Genomic DNA, 25205 nt, shown 5'->3' on the forward strand with positions numbered 1-25205 from the left:
CAGATAAAATATGAATATTTGTTGACACGTATTTAAAAATTATCCATTATTTATTTGAAATTAAAATTGAACTAGCTATCCCATATTTTTATTTGTTAAACCTATCTCTGAGTCCTGTCTTTTTAAAAAAATATTTTCAGTTGTAGATGCACATAATAACTTTATTTAGTTATTTTTTATGTGTTGTTGAGGATTGAACCCAGTGCCTCACATGTGCTAGGCAAGCACTCTACCATTGAGCCACAACCCCAGCCCTGAGTCCTGTCTTTTTTAATTTTTTTTTTTTTGGTACCGGGGATTGAACACAAGGGCACTTAACCACTGAGCCATATTCCCAGCCCTTTTTATAAATATTTTATTTAGAGACAGGGTCTTACTGAGTTGCTTAGAGCCTCACTAAGTTGCTGAAGTTGGCCTTGAAATTTCCATCCTTCTGCTTCAGCTCCTACAGCTGCTGGGGTTATAGGCATGTGCTATCATACTCGGAAAGTCCTGTCTTTTTATTAAAAAAGAATATTGGTGTAATATAATTATACACAGTTGTGGAATTTATTGTGATACATTTGTATATGGACATAGCATAAACTGGTCTATTTCATTCCCCCTTACCTCCCTTTTCACTCCCTTCCTCCTGCCCCTGATCCTCTTTCTGTACCTGGATCCTGTCTTAAACTTGCCCTTTGAGCTGGTGCAGTGAATTTATTTATTTGTTTGTTTGTTTGTTTGTTTATTTATTTATTTATTTACTGTGGTTCTGGAGATAGATCCCAGGGCCTTGTGAATGCTAAGCGAGTGCCCTACCACTTAGTTACATCCCCAGCCCCAGTGAATTTTTTTCCCTAGAAATTCAGTAGTTGTTACCCTTAATGTATAGGTAAAAATCCTAAAGTAGAATGTCTCTGGCTAACAAATTCAGCTTAGCCACAGCAATAGTCTGAGTTTAGCTAGGAGTGGTGCACAGCTGTAATCCTAGTGACTTGGGAGGCTGAGGCAGGAGAATCACGAGTTCGAGGCCAGCCTGGTCAAATTAGCAAGACTCTGTCTCAAAATAAAAAGAAAAAAGGGCTAAGGATATAGCTCAGTGGTAGAGTACTCTTGGATTCAATCCCCAGTACCAAAAAAATCATCTGAGTTTAGAATATTGCATGTTTTACTCTTATTGGTTCTTTGTTTATGAAAGCTTAATTTTTCCCTTTCTGACTGATTTTAGTTGAGATTTTTTTTTTCATGTAGGGTCTCTTTTCCACAAAATAGAAGCTATTTGAGGATAAACTCTAACCAATGTTAATATTATGTATGTCCCTGTTTAATCAGCTTTTTTGCTGCTGTGACTAAAGGATCTGACCAGAACAATATTAGGGAAGGAAAAGTTTATTTGAGGGCTCACAGTTTCAGAGATCTCAGTCCATCAATAGATGGCTCCATTTCTTGGGGCTGGAGGTGAGGCCGAACATCATGGTGGAAGCTAATTTGTTAGCCAGAGGGAGGCAGGTCACATGATGATCAGAAAACTGAGAGAGAGACTCCACTCACCAGATACAAACTATATACTCCAAAGTTATGCCCCCAATGCCCACCTCCTCCAGCCACACCCTACCTGCCTTCAGTTACCACTCAGTCAACCCCTTTCTATCAGGGGATCAATTCACAGATTGGGCTAAGGCTTCTACAGTCCAATCATTTCTCCTCTAAACCTTCTTGCATTGTCTCACACATGAGCTTTTGGAGGACACCTAATATCTAAACTGTAACATTCCCTCAATAGAGTATTTGGAGCATCATGAATATATAAATAAATGTTCAATTTCAAAAATATTACTTTCTAGGTAGAGTTTTTTTCCAAAAGTAGTTGGAGTTGCAGTTTCTAGGGTTGGAGCTCTTAGGCAGAGTTTGTTTAGGGTTTTCAGGACAACTCATTTCTCTTTAATAACCAAAAGAAACAGAACTGATTATAAAAGAGTGATTCACTCATAAGTGGCTGGTTGGGACCCAACAAGCCAATACAAATGTGCTATTAAGTGGTAAATTGTGGATTCTATTTAGACTTGAGTCTTAAGAGGGGTGCCCTTAAATTGAAATCTTGGGAACAAGCTTCATGTTCATGTGCACTTGCAAAGAGAGGGAGACAGAAATGAATAGGATTTAAAAACAGATTCTAGTCCATTTACCCAACCAGTAAAATGGATGAGGACCATAGAGCTGTCTCACCTATTCATTCACAGATTGTACAGAGAGTGTGTAAAACATGCATCTCCCTCCAAGGCAGTGACCTTACCCACTAGTGAATTGTAATCTAATGCACATTAAAATCTGTACAGATTAGATGCAAGGAATGGAGTATGAAAGGACAATTTCTCCTTTAATGTCACCCACCTCTTATTTTTCTATTAATCTTAGTTATTTCTAAGACAATATCAAACTTCACCAAGAGTATTATCCTCATCGGGCTGTCATAACAAAATACCACAAACTAGATGGCTTAAACTACAAAAATTTGTCGTCTCACATTTCCGGAAGCTAGAAGTCTAAGACCAAGGTGTCTGGAAGGCCATGCTTCCTCTGAAGATGCTAGAGAAGGATTTGTCCCAGCTTTTCTCCTAGCTTCTGGTATAGTTCCTTGGTCTGGGGGAGCTTAACTCCAATATTCACATGGCATTCTCGTCTATGTGCATGTCTGAATCCAACTATCCCCTTTTTGGTAATATTGAATTACTAAGTAATACTGGTAATATTGGATTAGGGGTCTATTCTGTTCCAGTATGACTTCATTTTAACTAATTATCTATATCAACACAGCTTTTAAATTAGGTCACATTTTGAAAATACTGGGGGTTAGAATTTCAACATATGAATTGGTGGGGGTTGCAATTCAACCCATAACACCAAGGTATTCCATCACTCTTAAACCACATACCCCTTGCAGCATCTCTTTGATTTTTTCCTCTTATTTGAGTAATTTTTTATAATGTTTTTTAGTTGTAGTGACACAGTCTATTTATTTTTATGGGGTGCTGAGGATTGAACCCAGTGCCTCACACATGAGAGACAGGCGGTCTACCACTGAGCTACAGCCCCAGCCCCTCATTTGAGCACTTTTTACAAGTGTTTTCAATATGGGATATTTGATTAGCAGACATTCAAAGGCTTTCTATGATCAAATAAAGCTTACTTCATACCATCTGTGATGCAAAAGAGGTGTACAACAAAATGTGAGATTTAGAAAAAGTGAACACAAAACATGACATATTTCTAGGACCTATGAGATGTCATGATCATATATATATATATATATATATATATATATATATATATATATATATATATATATTCCTTCCTGTCCAGCATCCAGTCTAGTTAATGAACAGGAAAGGAGTTCTTTAGGAGACTGGTTGTAATATAAAAGTGGTTTAAAGCTCCAGAGAACCATAAATCTCTATTTTAGACTTTTATTGTTTGTTTCATAGTAACAGTGATAAAAAAGAGAAGTGGCTTGAATTAAAGTATAGTACTCTTGGCTGGTTTGCTGGCAGCCCACTAGCCTGAAACTAGCATATGAGCCTGCTAAGTTTCCAGCTTACCTGCATTTAATTTTTAAAGTGTCTATGTAATATGTTCTTATTGTTTCCTATAGTAACCACAAGAGATCAGCACAGATAGCTTTATTTTTGACAGTTCCACTTTGTCATCTCTGATCCTTCAATGAAACTAAGGTTTACAAGAGACTTGTTTACACAATAGCAATGTATTCCTTTTTCAAACAAATATCACTTTCAGAAGTTGACTATCTTTATTATAATGGCATATTATATATGCCGTTAGTTCTGTAGTACTTAAGAATTTTACTTAACCTTTTCCTAAGCACCTTAATGTCATTTAGATGAACATGTATAAATTAAAAGCAAGAAGCTTAATAACATTCTTGTTCCAATTTGTAGCCAAGCAATTTGACGTTGATTTTTCTCATTTCTCAAAATGGCAGAGAAAGTCTATTTATGATAGATACAGTCAATTCTAAGTATTTCTAGGGCTAAATATTAGAGTCATAGATTACCATGTGCACTAATTTCTTCTTTGTCTCTTTCTAGTTACCTGCTTTTTGGTAATTTCAATACAATATTCAAAAATAGTCCATTTTGCTGTGAAAGGATGAAAATAAGGGGACAGATTGATGAGAGAATATATGCAAATTTTTAATTATCAAATAATTTCTATTGTTCAGAGAAAAAGAACTATATTATTTCTGTTTTATTTCTATGTGAATTGCTTATTTTTTTTTAAATTTTGTTTATTTATATGCAGTGCTGAGGATCGAACCCAGGGCCTTGCACGTGCTAGGCGAGCACTCTACCACTGAGCCGTAACCCCAGCCCCTATGTGAATTATTTATATATGACAGATTAATGTCAATTTATTTCCTGATCTCATTCAGCAATCTTTCCAATGTGTTATTTTGATTCAACCACGTAAGTGGATAATTCTAAACAAGTAAAACTCTGAAACTTCTCAAATGTAAGTTATAATTAGCCATTGTTTATTTGAAATATGCCTCATTCTATGCATTATATAAATAATTGCAAAACTAATTAATCATGCTTAACCTTTGTTGTCTAAGTGCAGCACAGGAATAATTTTGGGTTGTACGTGGATTACAATTAAGGAGATACTTGGCTGAAGCTTCCACAAAGCTTGTTTTCTACTTCTATGTTCCTTCCTTTGCTGTTTTTAATTCTTAGGGGTTGCCCACAGTATGGCAGTGCATCCCACATCTGGTGTTATCACTTCTTTGTTGCCAGTTAAAGATCTGTTATCCCCAGCACAGTGCCACTGCCACTGACCCCCACCTTTGGTAAAAAGTGGTCTTCTTGTTGAATGAGCATTCTTTTTATTTTTTTTTTAAGTTGTAGATGGGCACAATATCTTTATTTATTTTTATGTGGTGCTGAGGATCAAACCCAGGGCCTCACACATGCAAGGCAGGCACTCTACCACTGAGCTACAGCCCCAGTCCCTGAATGAACATTCTTTACCTCTTCACATGTCTTCCCCACAAGAGGGTGGGAATTGAGGATTTGTTAGCATCATTTCAGGTCCATGCTTATATAATTTCATGTAGAAAATATACAAGAGAAATATTTGAATTGTGACCTTTTAGCACTTTCTAAAAAAAAAAAGGTAATGAATTTTTAGAAAGGGTTGTACTGAATAAAAGGAACAAAATATAAGTCATTTCATTCCCATAGCTATAAGCAAAGTATGAGTTTTGTAGATGAGTGTAAAGAAGATGGAGTTAAGCCAGGCACAATGGTGCACACCTAGTGACTCAGGAGGCTGAGGCAGGAGTATCTCAAGTTCAAAGCCAGCCTCAGCAACTTAGCAAGATCCAGTCTCAAAAGAAAATGGGCTGGGGATATAGCTCAGCTGTCCTGGGTTCAATCCCCAATACCCAACATTTAAAAAAATAAGAAAGAGAAAGAGAGAGAGAGAGAGAGAGAGAGAGAGAGAGAGAGAGAGAGAGAGAGAGAAAGACAATGACAATGATGGAATCAAAAGAAAGAGGTTAGAACTGGCCTGAGAAGGAAGAGCCACACTTGAAACTGGCTTCACAATGCTCCCTGAAGAAGGGAAATGTAAGGAAGCAATGGGAAGACAACTAGGATCCTTTTACTGAACAGATTTTTAAAATGGAGAATGGGAGAGAAGGTAGTAGAGTATCATAAGAGATGAGCCTGCAGGAAGGCCAGGAAGTCAAAATTTGAGACTCTTTTACTTAAATCAAGATATTTATGAGAAGCTTTAAAGATTAAAAATTGGAGTGATAGGGCTTCTGTTTAAAAATTATTAATTAGCCTAGGCAATTTCAATGGTCAATTTTCTCCTCTTCCGTCTTTCCTTGCTAAAATTCTATGACTTATGCTACATATATTTTATTACATATTTTATACTGGTTTTATGTGTGAAGCCCCTATTAATGCACTTAGAAATGTGCACATTGAATGAGTTCCAAATATTCTGTAGACTCCTACTCTGTAATTAATTGTGGTTTAAAAAGGAACATACATACGCATTCAGATAACTTGTTCTTAAAATGTCATTATCATTGGTTGTCACTGGCAGTTAGTCATTTTTATTAGATATTAATATTCACAGCTTTTAAAGTATTACATGTCTCTAGGTTCAAAATGGAAAAGACAATAGAACTTAGATTATTTGGCTTTTTCTGCCAAGAGATCTGTTGAATTTCAACTGAAAGCTATACAATTTCGACCTTTGCTATTTTCCAGGCTAGCTCTGATTAGTTCTGAAATCATCCTAAATTACAAAGTCAGATTAAGCAATAAAATTGTGATTTTGATTTAAAAATTTAACTTTAGATGCTTTTAGACATGAAAAAATACATTTAAATGAAACAAATGCAATAAATTTGAGAAACAAGAAATTTAAACATAATATCTAGATGATTGTTATAAAGGTGTCATAGTTAGATATGAGGTATCCCCCAAAAGCTCATACGGGAGAAAATGCAAGAATTTTCAATGGTGAAATGTTCAAATTTGAGAAGTATAACCTAATCAGTGGATTAATCCACTAAAATGGATTAACTAGGTGGTCACTGTAGGCAGGTAGGGTGTGACTGGAGGAGGTAGGTCACTGGGAGCTTGCCTTTGGGGTTTATATTTTGTCCCTGATGAGCACAGCTCTCTGTCTTTGCTTCTGGTTGCAATGCCCTGAGCTGCTTTCTTCTGCCAAACCCTTTTGCCATGATGTTCTGCCTCACTGGGGGCCAAAAGCTATGGATTTGGCTGGCCATGGACTAAACCTCTAAAATAGTGAGCCAAAATAAACTTTTCCTCCTTTAAGTTGTTCTTGCCAGGTCGTTTGAGCACAGTGACAAAAAGTGAACTAAAACAGAAATTGGCTTATGAACCATGTGGTTTAGAAACCTGTGGATCTAATTTGCAAGGGAAGAATTTTATTTATTTTGGTACTAGAGATTGAACCCAAGGGTGCTCAACAACTAAGCCACATCCCCAGCCCCATTTATTTTCTATTTTGAGACAGGGTCTCACTAAGTTGCTTAGGGCCTCACTAAGTTGCTGAGGCTGGCCTTGAACCTGTGATCCTCCTGCCTCAGCCTCCGGAGTCACTGGAATTACAGGTATGTGCCACCATACCTGCCAAGGGGGGAGTAATTTTGAAAAGTTTAGAGATACAAGCTGGAAAAGCTTTAGAATGTTGTAAGCAGCGTTTAGTGCGAAATTCTGGAGGGAGCTCAGAAGACCAGAATACTGATAGGATTGCAAATAGTAAAGACTTGGCTAATGAGGTTTCAGAGGAGGACTCTATTGCAAATTGGGCTAGAGGCCATTTATGTTACATTCTGGCAAAGAAGTTCTCTACATTTTCCCCATGTCCTGAGACTTTTTGTGAGATTGAATTTAAAGGTGATATACTAATTAATCTGGTAGAGGAAATTTGAATGTAGCACAGGATTCAGGGGGCGGGCATGGATATTGCTGGTGGCTTTTAGCCAAGTTTACTGTGATATTTAGGAGCAGAAAGTAGAGCAGAAAGATTCAAAAAACTTGCTTTTTGGCCAGAAAAGTGTGAGTAAAACTGGGGTTAAGGAAGACATGATTAAAAAGATTATAGCCACTAAAGAGATGCTAAGTACTTTACCCAGAAACAATAGGAAAGATGGCTTGAGGGCCTCTCAGGAATTGGCAAGAACAATACTCATCTCAGGTTCAAGGGTATAAATTTAAAAATTCCTTTGAGAAGAGACCTGGGGGCACCTTGTTTTCACAGGGTGACCTAAGAGGTTGTTTCACTGTGATTAGCCACCCAGGCACACAGAGGCTGCTGCAGTCCTGGTCCCAGGAGGTTTGTCTGTTGCTTGAGATGGTGGTGGATCTTGGTGTCAACCACCTGGTGCTAGTTTTTCAAGAATGCAAGATGCTAGAATTAGGGAGTCCTGGAGGCTTCCATTGAGATTTCAAAGGAAGGCCTAGGAAGCCAAGAAAAGTGTATGAGGGTCAGAGCCCATTGCAGGCTGCCCCTGAAAGGGTGATACATGAAGATGTGAGAAGGAAGCCAAACCTGCAGTGGAGACCCCTAAGATTAAGAGATGCCAGTAATATGTAATATATTTTGAGGAAAGCTGCAGGAATCAAGCAGAGATAAGCCAAGAGAGAAACCATGTGGACTGCAGCCAGCAAGACCATAGGGGCAGAGCTACACAAGCCCTTTGGAGCAGACATCAAGATGTCCCATGCCGCAGATGCTGAATATGGAGCTATAGGACCTGTGTGCCTAGCTGGATATCAGTCTTGCTTTGGTCTCATCTGTTGTTTCTATGCCCTTATTTTCCCCTTGTGGAATGGAAATGTTGTCTATACCAATATGTATTGAATATATGTAACTTGCTTTTGATTTTTGCAAGGGAAAAGAGCAAAAAGTATGCCTTGAATCTCAAAAGAGATTTTTGACTTGGATTTTTGGGCAATGCTGGAACTGTTTAGGCTATTGGGACTCTTGGAAATGGACTATTTTTTTTTCAGTACCAGGGATTAAACCCAGGGGCACTTAACCACTGAGTCACATACTCAGCCCCCTTTTTTCATATTTTATTTAGAGACAGGGTCTTATTGAGTTGCTTAGGGCCTAAGTTGCTGAGGCTAGTTTTGAACTCACAATCCTCCTGTCTCAGCCTCCCAAGCCACTGGGATTACAGGCATGCACCACCATGCCCAGTGACTAAATGTATTTTGCATTGTGAAGTTGGTATGAGCTTTTGAGAGCCAGAAGCAGGATGTTATGGTTTAGATATGAGATTTTCCTCAAAAGCTTAAGTATAAGACAATGCAAGAATTTTCAGAGATAATATGATTAGATGATGAGAGTTGTGACCCAATCAATGGATTAATCCATTGATACAGATTAATTGGGCAGTAACTGTAGGCAGGTAGGATTTGCTGGTGGAGGTAGGTCACTGTGAACATGCCTTTGGGGTAATATTTTGTCCCTGGTGAGTGGGCTCTTTCTGCTTCTGATTACCATGTCAGGGCTGCTTTCTGCAGCCATGCCCTTCTGCCATGATGTTCTGCCTTACCTTGGGCCCAAAGCTATGGAATCAGCTGGTCAAAGACTAAAGAGACCATGAACCAAAATAAGCTTTTCTTCCTGTCAAGTCTTTTAGTCACAGTGATACAAAAGCTCATTAAAACATAAGGTATTATTATTTTCTAGATGGAATAATGGTTTTGTGTTTGTACATTTTTAAAAGTTATCTTTTAGAGATACAAATGGATAATAGATAAAGTCTAATTGAAAAAAGATTGGCTATGTCATGATAATTGTTTAATCTGAGTAACAATTATATGGTAGTTCAGTATGTTACTTGCCCTACTTTTGCATATATTTTAAATTATTTCATGATAATTTAAAATTTCATTATAACTTTTGCTTCTATTTGTGTATTTTTAAAAGATCAGGCTTTTCTAATTCAAAATAATTTGTAATTTATTCCTTTTCAGTTTGTATTTTTAAAATAGCTAATACCAGTAAGAAATTCAAGTCTACAGCTCCCACGATGCTTTTTATATGGGGGGATGTGGGGAAGTTGAACCCAGGAGCTTGCACATGCTATGCAAGTGCTCTGCCACAGAGCTGCATCTCCAGCCCTTTTTATTTTTATTTATTTATGTAAAGCAGAAAGGGGTGCATGAGATCATGGAACAAGAATGAGGTACCAAAAGGAGGTTTATTGGGGGGCACTTCCAGTGAGGTTCACTGGTCCCGTGAAAGGGTAAGGGCCCGGGAAGTTGTAGGCGGAAAAGGCAAGAACAATGCTAATAAGGGAAGCTGGAGGTAGGAGGGCCTAGTGATTCTGCAACCTGTACACTTGGAAAAATGAGAAATTATACCCCATTTGAGTCAAATGTGATATGTCAAGATCATTGTATTGTCATGAGTAACTAATAAAAAAATAAAAATAAAAAAATAAGAATCAAGAAAGAGAATATGAAAAAAGAAAAAAAATTAAAAATAAATTGCAGCTACGGACAGCAGGTTGGCTGAGCTGAGTTTAGGGGGATCATGTTTGTCCCAGTTTGGTCAGGGCTATTGAATTGACAGGGTAATTGCTTCTGTGGGTGGGGGTGGGGGTGGGGGGGCTGAGGGGGTTGGGGGATTCGGGGGTTGGGATGGGGCAGTGGTGGGGGGGGTCCCTTGCCATGTCTGCTTCTGATTGGCCATTTCGGGTCTCCTCAGCTAGGTGGAAAGTCCCCACCCACAGCCACCATGAAAGGGGACCGAAAGGGAAGCCTCCTGACCTAACAATTTATTTTTTGAGACAAGGTCTCATTAAGTTGCCTAGGCTGGTCTCATGTTTGTCATCCTCCTGCCTGAACCTTCTGAGTAGCTGGATTACAGCTGTGTACTGCCATGCCTGGACCACAATGCTTTTTTTTTTTCTAAATGAATGTACTATCAATACTTTTATGCATAAGCAACAACATTGTGCCATCTATAAATGTTATGATTACCTTGTAGGCACACACCTGGGGGAACTATCTATAAAAAGACAGAAGCCATGGAGAGGTAGGATATGAATGAGCATAAGACATCTTTATATACCCCCAGCAGAGTGGGAGAATGGCTCAGACTAATTTATACTCAGGTAGGGGTTTTAATCATAGGAGTGGATTGGGTGATCTGTAAATAATCACCATGCTAATAGCTGGTAGTGAGAAGGCAGTATAGCATAAGTGAGCATAAAACCACCATAGATTCAAATCTCAGTTCAATCAATTACTACATGTGATCTCCCCATCACCACCAGGGATTGAACTCAAGGGCAGTCAACCACGGAGGAGCCACATCCCAGCCCTATTTTGTATTTTATTTAGAGACAGGTCTCACTGAGTTGCTTAGTCCCTCATCATTGCTGAGGTTGGCTTTGAACTCATGATCCTCCTGCTTCAATCTCCCCAGCCACTGAGATTACAGGCATGTGTCATCGTGCACAGCACTAGATGAGCTCTTGATATATGTCAGAGTTTGCATATATGATACCCCATGTAATGGGACACTGTTGAGTTTTTTTTTTTTAAATAGCACGTATGGAGTGTGAAGACAGTGTTTGTTAAGTTGATCTTGTTGTTCAGTCCTTGCATGTCTTCAAGGAAATCAAGAAGCATGATTGACCTTTGGCCAACCCCTGGGAATGTCGCCCTCAGAATATTCTTATGTTCCTGGTTGATGATTATATCTTGTATACCTGGAGCAATGGACCATGCCATTTCAGTCTCTCAGAATTGTTTTGCACATATATTAGCATACTTGATGTGTTTCTGGTTTCATCATTGGGATTCTAAGTTTCAATTGTTATAACTGTCATATAGCATGATGTCTCTATGTGTCTGACTGGCTTTCAATAAAAGCCTCAGACCCAAAAACTTGAACAGTTTTCTCTGGGAAGAGACATTCTGCACACGTCCACATAGTTTACTGCTAAAGAGAAAGCATGTCCTGTGTGGCCCCAGATGGGGAAATGATCAAAAACCTGTGCCCAACTTCTGGTTTCCTCCTGATACAAATCTTTTTTCCTGATACTCTTGATTTATATACTTTTGTTCTAATAAAACTTATCCATAAATATAGCCTGGTATTGAGTTCTGTGAGTCCTTTTGGTGAATCTGCAAACTTCAGGGTAACTTCAGGACCTCTGAGTCATAAAGAGAATAATTTAATATTCTATTGTGTATATTTTTAATTGCTTTTATTTTTTAAATACATGACAGCAGAATGCATTAAAAGAGAATAGAATCATGACATTTGCAGGTAAATGGATAGAGTTAGAGAATATAATGCTAAGTGAAGTTAGCCAATCCCAAAACATCAAATGCTGAATGTTTTCTCTGATTAAAGACTGCTGATTCATAATGTGATGGTGGGGGGCATGGGAGGATTAGATGAACTCTAGATACAGTAAAGGAGAAAAGGAGAGGGAGGAGAAGGGAGGGGGCACGGGGGTAGGAAAGATGATGGAATGAGATGGACATCATTACTGTAAGTACATGTATGAAGACATGAATGGTGTGACTCTACTTTGTGTACAACTAGAGATATGAAAAATTGTGTTCTATATGTGTAATATGAATTGTGATGCATTCTTCTGTTATATATAACAAATTAAAATTTAAAAAAATTAAAAGAAGAGACTAAAAAAAGATAAATGATACATTTAGTATATGTTAGCTACTGACATTTAACTTACATTTGTTAGATGTTATATGGAGCAAAGTATACACAGCTAGAACATAGACTGGGAATGCATGCATGACTTTGCCTGCTTTTCTCAACTATGCCCTTGGAAGAAGTATAATGTTTCATTAATGGGGAAGTTAAACTATATGACTCCAAGGTTTTCCACTTATCTCTCTTTCCTGCTGATTTAGAGTGGGGAGGTACCACATAGGAAAAATGGGTAAATGAGTGGACCTCCAACTGTGACCTTTTGAGAATGCACACACACAAGGGCAACTCTTTAACCATTTTGAAGGGTAACAAAAAGAATGAGCAGAGTTGTTGAGAGTATCTAAGATTAAAACACTTAGACTAATATGGAGCTTCAGATATAGATGCTGCAGGCTGAACCCTCACTTTAGGTAGCAGTCTATGGAGGCAGTGGTGTTAGAAATAATCATCAGAAATTTTCCCAACATAGCCAGTACCAAATATGCAGAGTGTCTTAGTCCACTCAGGCTGCATAACAAATACCACAAATGGAATGGCTTATAAACAACAAAACTCTATTTCTCACACTTCTGGAGTCTGGGAAGTCCAAGATTAAGGCACCAATTAATTAAGGGTCTGGTGAGGGCTGGCTGTATTGTTGATAGATGGAATCCTTTTGCTGTATCTCACATAGTAGAAATGGTGAATTATTCAGCAGTAATCCCATTCAATAGGGCTCCTACCTTCGTGATCTAATTACCTCCCAAGGGCCCCATCTCCTAATACCATCAGATATGGGATTACATTTCAACCACATGAATTTGGGGGGAACATAAACATTCAGTCCATAGTACAGAGCTATTTCCAACTCAGCACAGAGCACTACAGAAAAAGAGAATATTAAAATATGAAGATTGTAAATAAATATTTCAAAAGAGAACTGGGGGTGTAGCTCAGTGGTAGAATATTTGCCTATCTTGTGCAAAGCCCTGGGTTCAATCTCTAGCACCACAAAAGAATTTAAAAATAAACTTCAGGGGTTGAGGGTGTAGCTCAATGGTAGAGTGCTTCCCTAGTATGTGTGAGGTCCTGGGTTTGATCCCCAGCATCACAAGAATAGACAAACAAATAAATGAATTTCATTAGATTGAGATTTCAATTGAGAGCTAATCCAAGGGAAGGAAGATTCCATCTTTTAATTCATTTCTAGGTTTGGGTGTGCACATGTATTTATGATTTCCATTCAAGTGACAACATCTGAAGTGCCTCATGCCTCAAAAATACAATGATAAATGTTGAGAGCCACAGCCGAAGGGGCCCCAGCAAACTTCCAGCTGCCAGCAAACTTCCAGCTGCCGGCTGATGATTGGCTCACAGCGGCCCCAGCAACATCTAGCTGATTGGCTCCTCTGCGGTGATGCTCATTGGGCTGTTTCCCTGCCCTTTCAGACCACGGAGCTGCTCATTGGGGGACTTTTTTGGCTCCGCCCACGTGACCCAGCCAATCGGCCTCAAGAGCAGGAGGATTGTGGGAGGTGGAGAGAAGCTTGTGAGGGAGAGAGAGGCTTGTGGAAAGCCGGTGGTGGCAGTTGAGGCTCTGAGGGTTTTTCCTGAGAGGCTGTTTTGTTTGGCGTGTGTGGTTCTAAAAATAAAGTTAGTTTCTTTTGACAAGTGGCTCCTGATTGTGCCCAGCCAGACTGCGGCAGATAAACACAATAATAATTGTTACGTATGTCAAGCATTTAATTTCTGCTTTTCAAACAAATTGCCTTCAGGATGGATAGGTACGATATTAACAGTGATCACAAGTGGATTTTCTATTAGTAGAAAAGTGATGGTAAGCATAAAATAGGTGCTATAAGTTTGCTCCTTCATGGTTGGATTTTATTTTTACTGAGCCCTTATATTTTTGAAGTGCCATAAGGGACAATATGATTGCTCCTTATGTTGCAAATAATGATTATCTCCCTCTCACTGTCATCACTGTCGTAAGTCATTATATCACTGTCTGTCACATTATCACCGTATACATCATCCTTGGAATCTACCTTCTGAAAGGACCTGGTAAAACTCTTCATATTACTTGAACTGAAAAGATTTCCAGCATTTTCCTTCTTTGACTCAGAAATATGGACCAAAGTCTCAGAAGTAGCTTTGCAAACAAGGCATTTTTCCCTGTAACATTGACAAGTCTTGGCTAATAGAGGCTTGGCTACCAAGACTGTCTTGCCTATACTTATTGACCTTTTAAGATGACGATGTCTGGGTGCCTTGACTGATTTTCTTAGCCTTAATGGCTTGGATAACAAGATTTGGTTTTGTGGATGAGACAGAAAGTGTGACTTGACTGGTCTGGCTGAAGACTGTAGACTAGCTGGCCAAGGCAGCCTGACTGGCTTATCTGGATAGGAAGTGCTGACTCGGCTGACTATCTTGTGGGCATGGGCTAGCTTATATGACTTTTCTAGGCTATATGTCTTACATGACTTTTCCAAGTGAGATGACCTGAGATATCTTTGGGGACTTGCTGGCTTACGTGACTTTTGTCGACTCCGACTGGATTGTCTGAATAACAGTCCTACACAGAATGGTAAGAATGACTTTTCATGAGTTGATGACCTGATTAACTTTTGCTTACTGTGTGGTCTACATAACTTTTTTTGCCTCCGAAGATCTGACTAACTTTTCTGCACTGGACGGTATGGATGACTTTTCTGGACTTGAGGGCCCAGATAACTTTTCTATACTGGATAACATGGAATGTTTTTCTAGACTGCACAAATTTTCTGTCCTGGATTCACTGAATGATGTTCTGGATGGCCAAGCTGACTTGTCTTCAATACATTCGTCCTTGTCCCTGAAATGTAGAAATTTTAGAGTATAACAATTTCAAACAAACAAAAAATCCTACCACTACTATCAGAAAACAAAGAACTATGTCAACTTACACTTTGGATTTTTTCTCTCTAGTAGAAAAAATTGAACAAAGTAAGAATTGAACAAAGAGTGTGGTTAAAAAGTATAATTCAGGTTATGGATAGGAATTCATGTTGAATGCTTTTCCTGAAGAACACTTTACTGTTTATATGCACAGGGCCCTGAGTTCAATCCCCAGCACCATGAAATAAATACATTTTATTTATTTTACTGTTTCAACCACATTAGATAATCTTATAGTTTATATGTGGAATGACACAAAGTTGTTTCAAATCTACTATTAAGAGGGATAGAAATTCCTTATTCCAGAAACTAAATGTTTTATTTAAAATGTCACAAACTAGTCAAGCATGGTGGTGCACACTTGTAATCCCAGTTGTTTGGAGGCTGAGACAGGAGGATTGCAAGTTTGAGGCCAGGCTCATCAACTTAGTGAGACCCTATCTCAAAATGAAAAATAAAAAGGGCTGAGGAAGTAATTCAGTGGCAGAGCATCCCTGGATTCAATCCCTAGTACCAAAAACAGAAAAAATGAAAGTTAGCTGTGGATGTGGCTCAGTGGTATAGCCCTTCCCTAGTATGCACAAGGCCCTGGGTTCACTCCTCAATACCCACCCCCAGAAGAAAAAAGTCACAAACTGATAACATAAGAAAAACAGTTCCTTAAACCAAAGTCATTTTTTTTCCTATCATATTCACAACATCCAGTTATCTATACATGTTTATATTCATAATATCCTCTATAATTAAGGAACTAGAGTACCAGGACCACATTTTAGTCACCAGTCCTCAGACTAGGAAATTTATAGGGAACTAGTATATCATGGCCAGCCTAACCCTCCTATATGAAAGGCAGGGACTGAGGTCATGAGAGTAACAATTTTGAGTAATATTTTATGCTATTAAATCTTAAAATGATAGAGCATCCAAATGTTTAATTGCCTTTGGAAAACAGAGATCCAACTCCCTGCCTCTCTCTCTCTTGATTTTCCCTCTCTGATTTTACTCAGATTCTCATGTTCTCTTTTCTTCTTCTTAATTTATAATGAAAGTAATAGCCTGGGGGTTCAGTTGAACCCTGAGTGGGAGACAGCTTTGGCCAAGATTAATAATGTATTTGAGAATATTTAAGAGCTGATATAATTTAAGTGAAAGTATCCCACCAACAAGAAGTTGGTAGTTCTTTAGAGATCTAGAGGTAATATTAAGTAACCTGGACAACAACGAAATCTCTGTTATATGTATATATATATATATGTATTTGCATTCTTAATTTAAAGATATAAAACTACACTTGGGTGTAGCTCAGTTGTAGAGCACTTGCCTAGCATGTGCAAGGCCCTGGATTCCATCCCAAGCACTGTTAAATAAATAAATAAATAAATAAATGCATCAAACTTACATTCCAGCTTCATGGGCATCTTCATTCATGCAGTTATAATACAGAAAACAAAAACAGGTAAAGACGAAGGCTATGATCATAACACCAATTATAATGATGAGTAGATGTCTCCTAAAATTGTCAATTTTTGATTCCATTGATTCAAGTTGCTTAGCTCCTGCAAAGACATGGTATCATCAGAGAATGTGTTAGATAACCAAGTTTCCTTCCACTTTAACAGTGGCTTGGTACTATAGGTCAAGATCAAATCTCTTCATCAATGATGTTTTAAAAACTAATAAAGGTTCCACTGTAACTTTATTGGCTGGAATACATCTCCAACTACAGTATATATGTGTGTATATAATATACACACATATATACACATATAATACACACACACACACACCCACACACACACACACACCAGAAACTGAACTCAGAGACACTTAACTACTGAACCACATCCCCAGCCCTTTTTATATTTTATTTAGAGACAGGGTCTCACTAAGTTGCTCTGGGCCTCGCTAAGTTGCTAAGGTTGACTTTTAACTTGTGATCCTCCTGCCTCAGCCTCCCGAGCTGCTGGGATTACAGGCATGTACCACCATTCCTGACTGCCTCAGCCACAGTCTAGAAGTCAAATCTGAGAGGCATGTCTAGCTAATCCATACAATTACCTGGGTTACCCCTGTACTGTGGCTTGCTCATTATAGTACTTAGGTTTTTGAGGGTGTGCATGCCTTTGAGTGTTAATGTGTATAAATATGTGTGTTGGGAAAGGGGAGGGGACACAAGGATCACTTGAGCCCAGCAACTTGACAACACTCAGGGCAATATAATGAGACCTGTCTAAAAAAACAAAAAACAAAAACAAAACAAAAAAAAACCCTACTTTTTTTTTTTTTTTTAAACTCTTATGCCAGAGTCATCCACATAGTATTATCTAGTGTGGTTGGGGCATTGACTGAGAAAGGGGAATGAAGAGGGATCAGAAATCTGTATTCTTTTTTTTTTTTTTTTGGTACTAGGGATTGAACTCAGGGTACTCAACCACTGACCCACATCCCCATCCTATTTTGTATTTTATTTAGAGACAGGGTCTCACTTAGTTGCTTAGGGCCTTGCTGTTGCTGAGGCTGGCTTTGAACTTGTGATCCTCGTGACTCAGTCTCCTGAGCCTCTGGGATTACAGGTGTGAGTCACCATGCCCGGTAAATCTGTACTCTTTGTGCTTATAGTTTGCTTGGATTTTACATACAGAAATAAAAATATCTGGCTGGGATGTGGCTCAAGCAGTAGCATGCTCGCCTGGCATGTGTGGGGCGCTGGGTTCGATCGTCAACGCCACATAAAAATAAAAAAAATAAAGATATTGTGTCCACCTAAAAACTAAAAAAAATAAAATATTAAAAATAAATAAATAAAAATATCAACTGTTGTGCTATAAATTATTGAAGACCTACTAATAGTAACATCAAAGTAACAGCAGATTTCCTAAATGTGGCTAGCTTTTGTAATTAAGTGTTTAAATGAATAATATAATAGATCATAATTTATGAATTTTAAGGTTAGGCACATACCTATGGTAGAAGATCCATCACTTTCGCTTGTATTTAAACAATTAATTGTCCAAATGGATAAAAATAGGACATAAATTAAAAAATTCATGTCCAGGGCTCTGCTCAAATGTTTCTTCTGCCAAGGTTACTATGGTATTTTATGTGGTTCACCCTGTTCTAGGGTTTATGACATCACTATCATTTTGCATCATCATCTGACATCATTTCGCTATGGGGAAACATTAGTTTCTGTAGACAAATTTTATCAAATGACTTTTAATCACTTATTTGCCTTCATGTCAAATACTCTATCAAATTCAAAACTGCTGAGAGCCATAGCCAAGTAGGAATGACACATGGCATTTTGGGTTGAAAGGTGACCCTGCTCAGAGATTAGGGTGGCTCCTGGTTTAGGGTGGATCCTACTGGGAATAGGGTGGCTCCAGGTTTAGGGTGGATCCTGCTGGGAATAGGGCATATCCTGCTGCCTCAGCCCCCCCCCCCTTTGGAGTTCCCGTTGAGTTCTCGCGGGTTCTGAGAGAATTGACACGCAGAGCCCGGTGGAGGGAGTGTATTTTCCCAGAACGTGCGTGTAGAGTGCCAGTGAGAGTTCGGGAATAAAGAGTTGCTGTTGGAATCTACAAGGCTGTGTGGTAGCTCTGTTATTTTGTGCCCAGACAGACTGCAGCACAAAACAAGGGGCTGAAGGTGTAGCTCAGTGGTAGAGCACTTGCCTAGTATGTGTGAGGCACTGGGTTTGATTTTTTGCACCACGTATAATTAAAAGTCCACTGACAACTAATTTTTTTTAATAATTAAAAACAAGAAAACTGAAGCATTATTGTTGAGAAGGTGGGTGGAAATGGGCTAGTTCTAGAAACTGAAGCACTATTTCAGGAAGCACTTTATAGCCTTCTATGGACTAAATATTTCTGCCTTCCAAAAATTCATGTTGCAATCTAATCCCAATGTGACAGTAGTAGGAGGTGGACTCTTTGAGAGACAATTGTGTCATGAAAGTGGAGCCCTCATGAGTGTGATTAGTGCCCTTATAAAAAGAGACCAGAAAACTAGCTCCTCCTTTTCACAGGATGAGGACATAAGGATAAGCCAGCAATCTGCATCCAGAAGAGGACTTTTGTCAGAACCCAACCATAGTGGCACCCTTATCTTGATCTTTCAGTTTCCAAATTGTGAGAGATAGATTTCTGTTGTTTTATATGTCACCCAATCTATGATAATTTGTTATAGAAGCCTGAAATAAGACAGAAATTATGACCAAGAAGTGAGGTATTATTATCACAAATACATAAAAACATGGAAGCAGCTTTAGAACTGATAATGGGTGGAGACTGGAAGAGGTTTGAAGAAGATGAGACCATTGTGAATGGACTAAGGCCTGTCTTTCTTTCTCTTAACAGCAGATTTGAAACAACTTTGTGTCATTTCATAAGTAGACTATAAATTTATTTAATGTGGCTTAAACAATAAAACACTCTTAAGGAAAAGCATTCAACATGAATTCCTATCTGTAATCTGAATTATAGCTTTTACTACATTTCAATTCTTATTTTGTTCAGTTTTCCTATTAGAGCAAAAGAAGGCCAAAAGCCTAAGCTGACATAGTACTGTGTGCTTTCTACTTATAGTAATAGGGATTTTGTTTTAAATTGTTACACTCCAAAATTTATTTATTTATTTATTTATTTATCTATTTATTTATTTATTTATTATTATTATTTTGGTGGTACTATGGACTGAACCCTGGGGTGCTCTACCACTGAGCTACATCCCCAGCCCCTTTTTATTTTTATTTTGAGACTGAGTTGCTGAGTCTGGCGTTGAACTTGCAATCCTCTCATCTCTGCTTCCTGAGTCCCTGGGATTACAGGTATATACCACTACACCCAGCTCCCAGCCTTATTTCTTGATATTTTAATTTATTGATAGCATTTTTATTATGGAAGACAAAGATTTAGAGCCCATACAATAAGTCCTATACAAGTAATCCCAGTCATAAGAGTTCCCTCCTGACCTAATCACCTCCCAAAAGCCTGCCTCCTAATCTCATCACTTTGGGGATTAGGATTTCAACATGTGAATTTTGGAGGAACATGAACATTCAGTTCACTATAAGAACCCAAGGAGGACATTTTGTAAAATGGAAAAAACCAGCTCAGTTAAAAATACATGGGAGCTTGGTAGAGTGGTGTACATCTATAATCCCAGGTACTCTGGAGGCTGAAGCAGGAGGATGGCAAGTTCAAGACTAGACTGAGAAGCTTAGCAAGACCTTGTCTCAAAATAAAAATAAAAAGGGATGGGAGCTGGGTGCAGTTGCTCACTCCAGTAAACCCAGCAATTTGAGAGGCTGAAGCAGGAGGGTCACAAATTCGAGACCAGCTTCAGCAATTTAGCAAGACACTCCACAAGTTAGTGAGATCCTATGTAAAAATTAAAAAAAAAGAGCTGGGAATGTAGCTCAGTGGTAAAGCACTCCTGGGTTCAATCCCCAGTACCAAAACAAAAACAAAAATAACAACAACAATAACAACAAAAACCTGTGGGCTGGGTACAGTGGTGCATGCATGTAATCCCAGAAGCTCAGGAGGCTGATGCAGGAGGATCATGAGTTCAAAACCAGCCTTAGCAAAAGCAAGGTGTTAAGCAACTGAGTGAGACCCTGTCTCTAAATAAAATATAAAATAGGGCTGGGGATGGGGCTCAGTGGTTGAGTGCCCCTGAGTTCAATCCCTGATACTAAAAAGAAAAAAGAAAAGAAAAAAAAAACTATGGGAAAGAATATGGGGGAAGATATTAGATGTTGAAACCACAAGAAAGAGTGGGGATAAGTAAGGGGCTAGCTCCACAGAGGTTAGGAAAGAGGGCCATAGTCAGAATATCACTGTTCAAGGTATATAGAAATGTAGATCAATAGATTGGAGTTTGGCATAGATCCAGTCAAGATGGGGCTAGAGTAGACAGGAGGGGATTGTGGGGAGGCATTTGAAGAATTTCTGTCATATGGCTGCTATTTTCTTAATGAATTAAGAGTAGAAATAATTTTTTTAAATGAGGTAGGGCAGAGTTTTGAGGACAATGGGGAAGGTTTGAAATAGATGCCTTTGAGAATGGAAAGACAAAAAAAAATCAGATGTGAGGTGGTTGGGAATTTTGCCTTTCTCTGGCTAATGATAAAAATGTTCCCTTTAATGATAAAGCTATTTCTGTGATAGTTGATGTGTTCATTAAGTTAAAAAATTAATCATCCTAATGAATACTACTTGGGAAGTAGATGTTAATCAGGGCTGCTACATAACAGGGCATTCGACTTGCTGAAGAGGTTTTCCTGAGAATGATAGTGTCAGTATTTAACTAATGGACCAGTACATACTGTTCAAGGAGCTGACTCATCTCAGAGCTCTGAAGCCTAGGCCCCTAAAGTAGAGCAACCACGAAATCTTTTGCTTGAGCACATGCTCCAGTCTCTTTTTGTTTAGCCTATCTCTCCCTGCCCTAGTTTCTGAATCACATATGAACAAGGGCAGCCTAATGTAAGACATTTTTTCCTGAAGAGGTATGTACAGATATGTGCTGATAAGAAAAGCACACTGTATCCCCTCAAATGGACTGGCTCTTTCACTTTTGTGTTGTATCAACCTGAATTACCTATATGCCATTCAGAAATATTTTATGAAGGTTTCCTATGTACCATTGAGGCCTTGTAGGCCAAGTTAAGAATGTTGGACCTAGCCCAGTGTGGTGGCACAGGTTTGTAATCCCAGCAGCTTTGGAGGCTGAGGCAGGAGGATTGTGAGTTCAAAGCCAACCTCAGCAACTTTGTGAGGCCCTAAGCAACTGAGTGAGGCCTAAGCAACTTAGTGAGGCACCAAGCAACTTAGTGAGACTCTGTCTCTAAATAAAATACAAAACAGGGATGGGGATGTGGCTCAGTGGTCGAGTGCCCCTGAGTTCAATCCCTGTACCCCTCCTCAAAAAAAATTGTTGGACTTTAAGAATAAATGGAAATTACTGAAGAGCTGTTATCTAGGGAATGACATGATATGATGGGTATCTGAGAAAACCCACTCTAACCATGGTATCAGGAATAGATTGGAGAGACATACAGGAGTGAAAGAAAGTAGCAAGACAATTAGAAAGCTGTTAGAGAGCTCCAAGTGAGAAAAGACAATGGCTTGAAGCAGGGTGGTAGTGGTACAGATGGAGAAAAATGAACTACTTTGACTTTTTTTTTGTGGTGCTGGGGAGGGAACCTAGAACTTCATGCATGCCTGGAAAGTGCTTTACCACTGAACCACATCCCCAACTCTACTTTGAGAAATATTTTGAAAGTCAAATGAACAAAAGTTAATGATGAGTAGGTTATATGGTGTGAGGTCAAGAGGTAGCAAGGATGATTCATTCATTCCACAGAAAGTATTGAGTGTCTATTGTGACTAAATTGAGTGTCTATTTGTGCTAGGTGGTAAACATTCAAATAGACAGAATTTACCTTCAAGGAGTTTGAAATCTAATGGGGGGAGAGAGGTATGTACCTAACCAATCACTAGGCACTGTGTATATGTGGTCTCATGAAGCTGGGGTGTCACAGGGTACAGCACCAGGCCACGGGAGCATCTATTCAGAATGTCAGCTCTGAGGGGATGATCCTTGAGCTGAGGTGGGAATTTTTATTTGTTTTTTTCATATGAATAGGACTTCCTTGAATCTAGAAAGTAGGGAAAAGGCATTGGATTGAAGACAAAGAAGTCAATATGTGCAGAGCATGGTTGAAGGGACTTCATTTCCACGTGGCTAAGATGAAGAATGTCCAAAGGTAAGGGAGGGGATGAGTAGCTAGAAATGAGGCCAGAGTGGGTAAGCAGGGGCCAGGTTATAAAAAAGGTCTTTCTTTAAGTCTATTTCCTCAACCCTAAAACGAATAGAAGAGATGAAAGAACATGTTCTATAGGGGTTTCAGTCTTTGAAATTATGCATCTGGGACCATTGGAATAGAACAAAATTAAATATTCATTGGAAAATACAACCCACTTTTACCCTGAAGCTCTAAATAATCCTGTTCCTCAAATACCTTTTAACTGTATAAAGATCAGAAAATGTTATTTTGCTTTTGGAATAAGTGGCTTTTAAAATTTGAGCAGCACCTTTAAAGTGAAAGAATGTATCTGTCAACTCTTTTTAAAATCAGTTTTTTTCCCCCAGTGATGGACAGATGAAACAAATATCTTAAAGCCAATATTTCAGAAATAGTTTCCATATTAATTTGACATTAATTTCATATTCACAGTGGAATCAGAAATCATTTACTTTTTTCTTTTACAGATTTATATGGTTTTATTTGCAAGTTCACATAACTGGCATGTTAGAAATCATTTTTCTTTGAAATTGTGGGATAAAATTCTAATTGAAGTTGTGCATATTATATGCATTTTGAAATTCAATTTCTTGTTTTAGATTTGTTGTTATTGTTTTTATTGTTGTCAGGGAACCAGTTATATCCAAGCTCTTCCCAGAACTAGGACACAGTGAATTTGAACCCTTGCCTTCTTTCAGGCCAGAGGAATAATTTTTCGGGCATTACAGCCTTGTGACTCTCTACTGCCCTCCTCTGGTGCTCAATGGACAGTTCAATCCATCTTCAGCCTTAGAGTTTTTCTTTTCCCAGTAGGTATTTTTAATTAAAAAAAATAATATATGCACCTTATGAAAATTTTAAATCATGCAGAGGTAATTCTGATTACTTTATCCCTTGAGTTATTCTGACCTCTTGAAAATTGCTTTAAATATTTGTTACCCACAATCTGCTAACGTGTGTGAAATCTTTATCTTTATTTTTAATTGCATTTTTAAGAATTAATTAATTTATTTAATTTGGTGTATATGACATCAGAATGCATTTTGATTATTGTACACAATTTCAGCACAACTTTTTATTTCTCTGGTTGTACATAATGTAGAGTCACACCATATGTGCAATCATACATGTACCTAAGGTAATAATGTCCATCTCATTCCACCATCTTTCCTGCTGCCATGCACCCTCCCCACCTTCCCTCTCCTTTGCCCAATCAAAGTTCCTCCATTTTCCCCATGCATCCCCCCTCCCTGTTATGGATCAGCATCCACTTATCAGAAAGAACATTCAGCCTTTGGTTTTTTGAGATTGGCTTACTTCACTTAGCATAATATTCTCTAACTCCATCCATTTACCTGCAAATGCCATAATTTTATTCTCTTGTAATGCTGAGTAATATTCCTTTGTGTATATATATCACAGTTTATCTATCCACTCATCTATTGAGGAGCATCTAGGTTGCTTCCAGTTTAGCTATTGTGAATTCAGCTGCTATAAAAATTGATGTGGCTGCATTACTATAGTATGCTGATTTTAAGTTTATTTTTAATTGCATTTTTAAATTTGCGTAATAAATATATTAATCTATTCTCATTATTAAAAATAAAAAATATATAAACATATACAGAAAAAGAAGTTATGGACTCCTTTCCTTTCCTGTCCCACTCTATTCTTATTCTGAAGATAATCATACATGATGAACACAGGTTCATATTATACACAAATAGGATCATTCTGTTAGCCTTATTTTTCAGTATTAAAAAAAATCACACAACTATCTGTACTCTGATGTTCCTAGCACCAGTATTCAAATAGCCAAAAGGTGGGAAAACCCAAATGTCCATCAGTGGGTGATTGGAACATTATTCAGCCTTAAAAAGAAATGGAATTCCAATACATAGTACAATATTATTGAACCTTGAAGGCATGATAAAAAATAAGACACATCTGATTCCATTTATATTGGGTAACAAGAGTGGTCAAATTTTAGAGACAGAAAGTAGAATAAAGAATAAAGTAGTTCTGAAAAGAGCTAGCAATCACAGCATCCCTTCTTCCTGTGTGGATATGTGGATCAGAGTCATAGTGATTGGTCATAGTTGGGCATGAGAAGTGAGACAGGCCAATTGGAGGTCTTCCCCCAAGATTTTCAACCATATGGGCTAAAAAGTGCTCTTACCACCAGTGTCATTAAACCTAGGGAGGATGTGAC

The 25205-nt window shown here is 38.3% G+C and overlaps 1 protein-coding gene across 1 annotated transcript in view; it reads right to left on the bottom strand.

The window, feature by feature from the left end:
* Positions 1–13309: 13309 nt before the first annotated feature.
* Positions 13310–25205, bottom strand: part of CUNHXorf66 (chromosome unknown CXorf66 homolog) — a 30749-nt gene continuing 18853 nt past the window's right edge. Inside the window, exons 3-5 of the mRNA XM_046435352.2 lie at positions 16577–16733; positions 14893–15094; positions 13310–14837 (exon numbers count right to left, since the gene is read on the bottom strand). Of these exons, the coding sequence (XP_046291308.1) occupies positions 14139–14837; positions 14893–15094; positions 16577–16713 (1038 nt within the window). The 5' untranslated portion in view covers positions 16714–16733 and the 3' untranslated portion in view covers positions 13310–14138. The remainder of the gene's footprint in view (positions 14838–14892; positions 15095–16576; positions 16734–25205) is intronic.

Source organism: Marmota monax, unplaced genomic scaffold (genome assembly GCF_021218885.2).
Source record: "Marmota monax isolate L192 unplaced genomic scaffold, Marmota_monax_Labrador192_F-V1.1 WCK01_AAM20220418_F8-fsc00261, whole genome shotgun sequence".
In the NCBI taxonomy this organism is placed as follows: Eukaryota; Metazoa; Chordata; class Mammalia; order Rodentia; family Sciuridae; genus Marmota; species Marmota monax.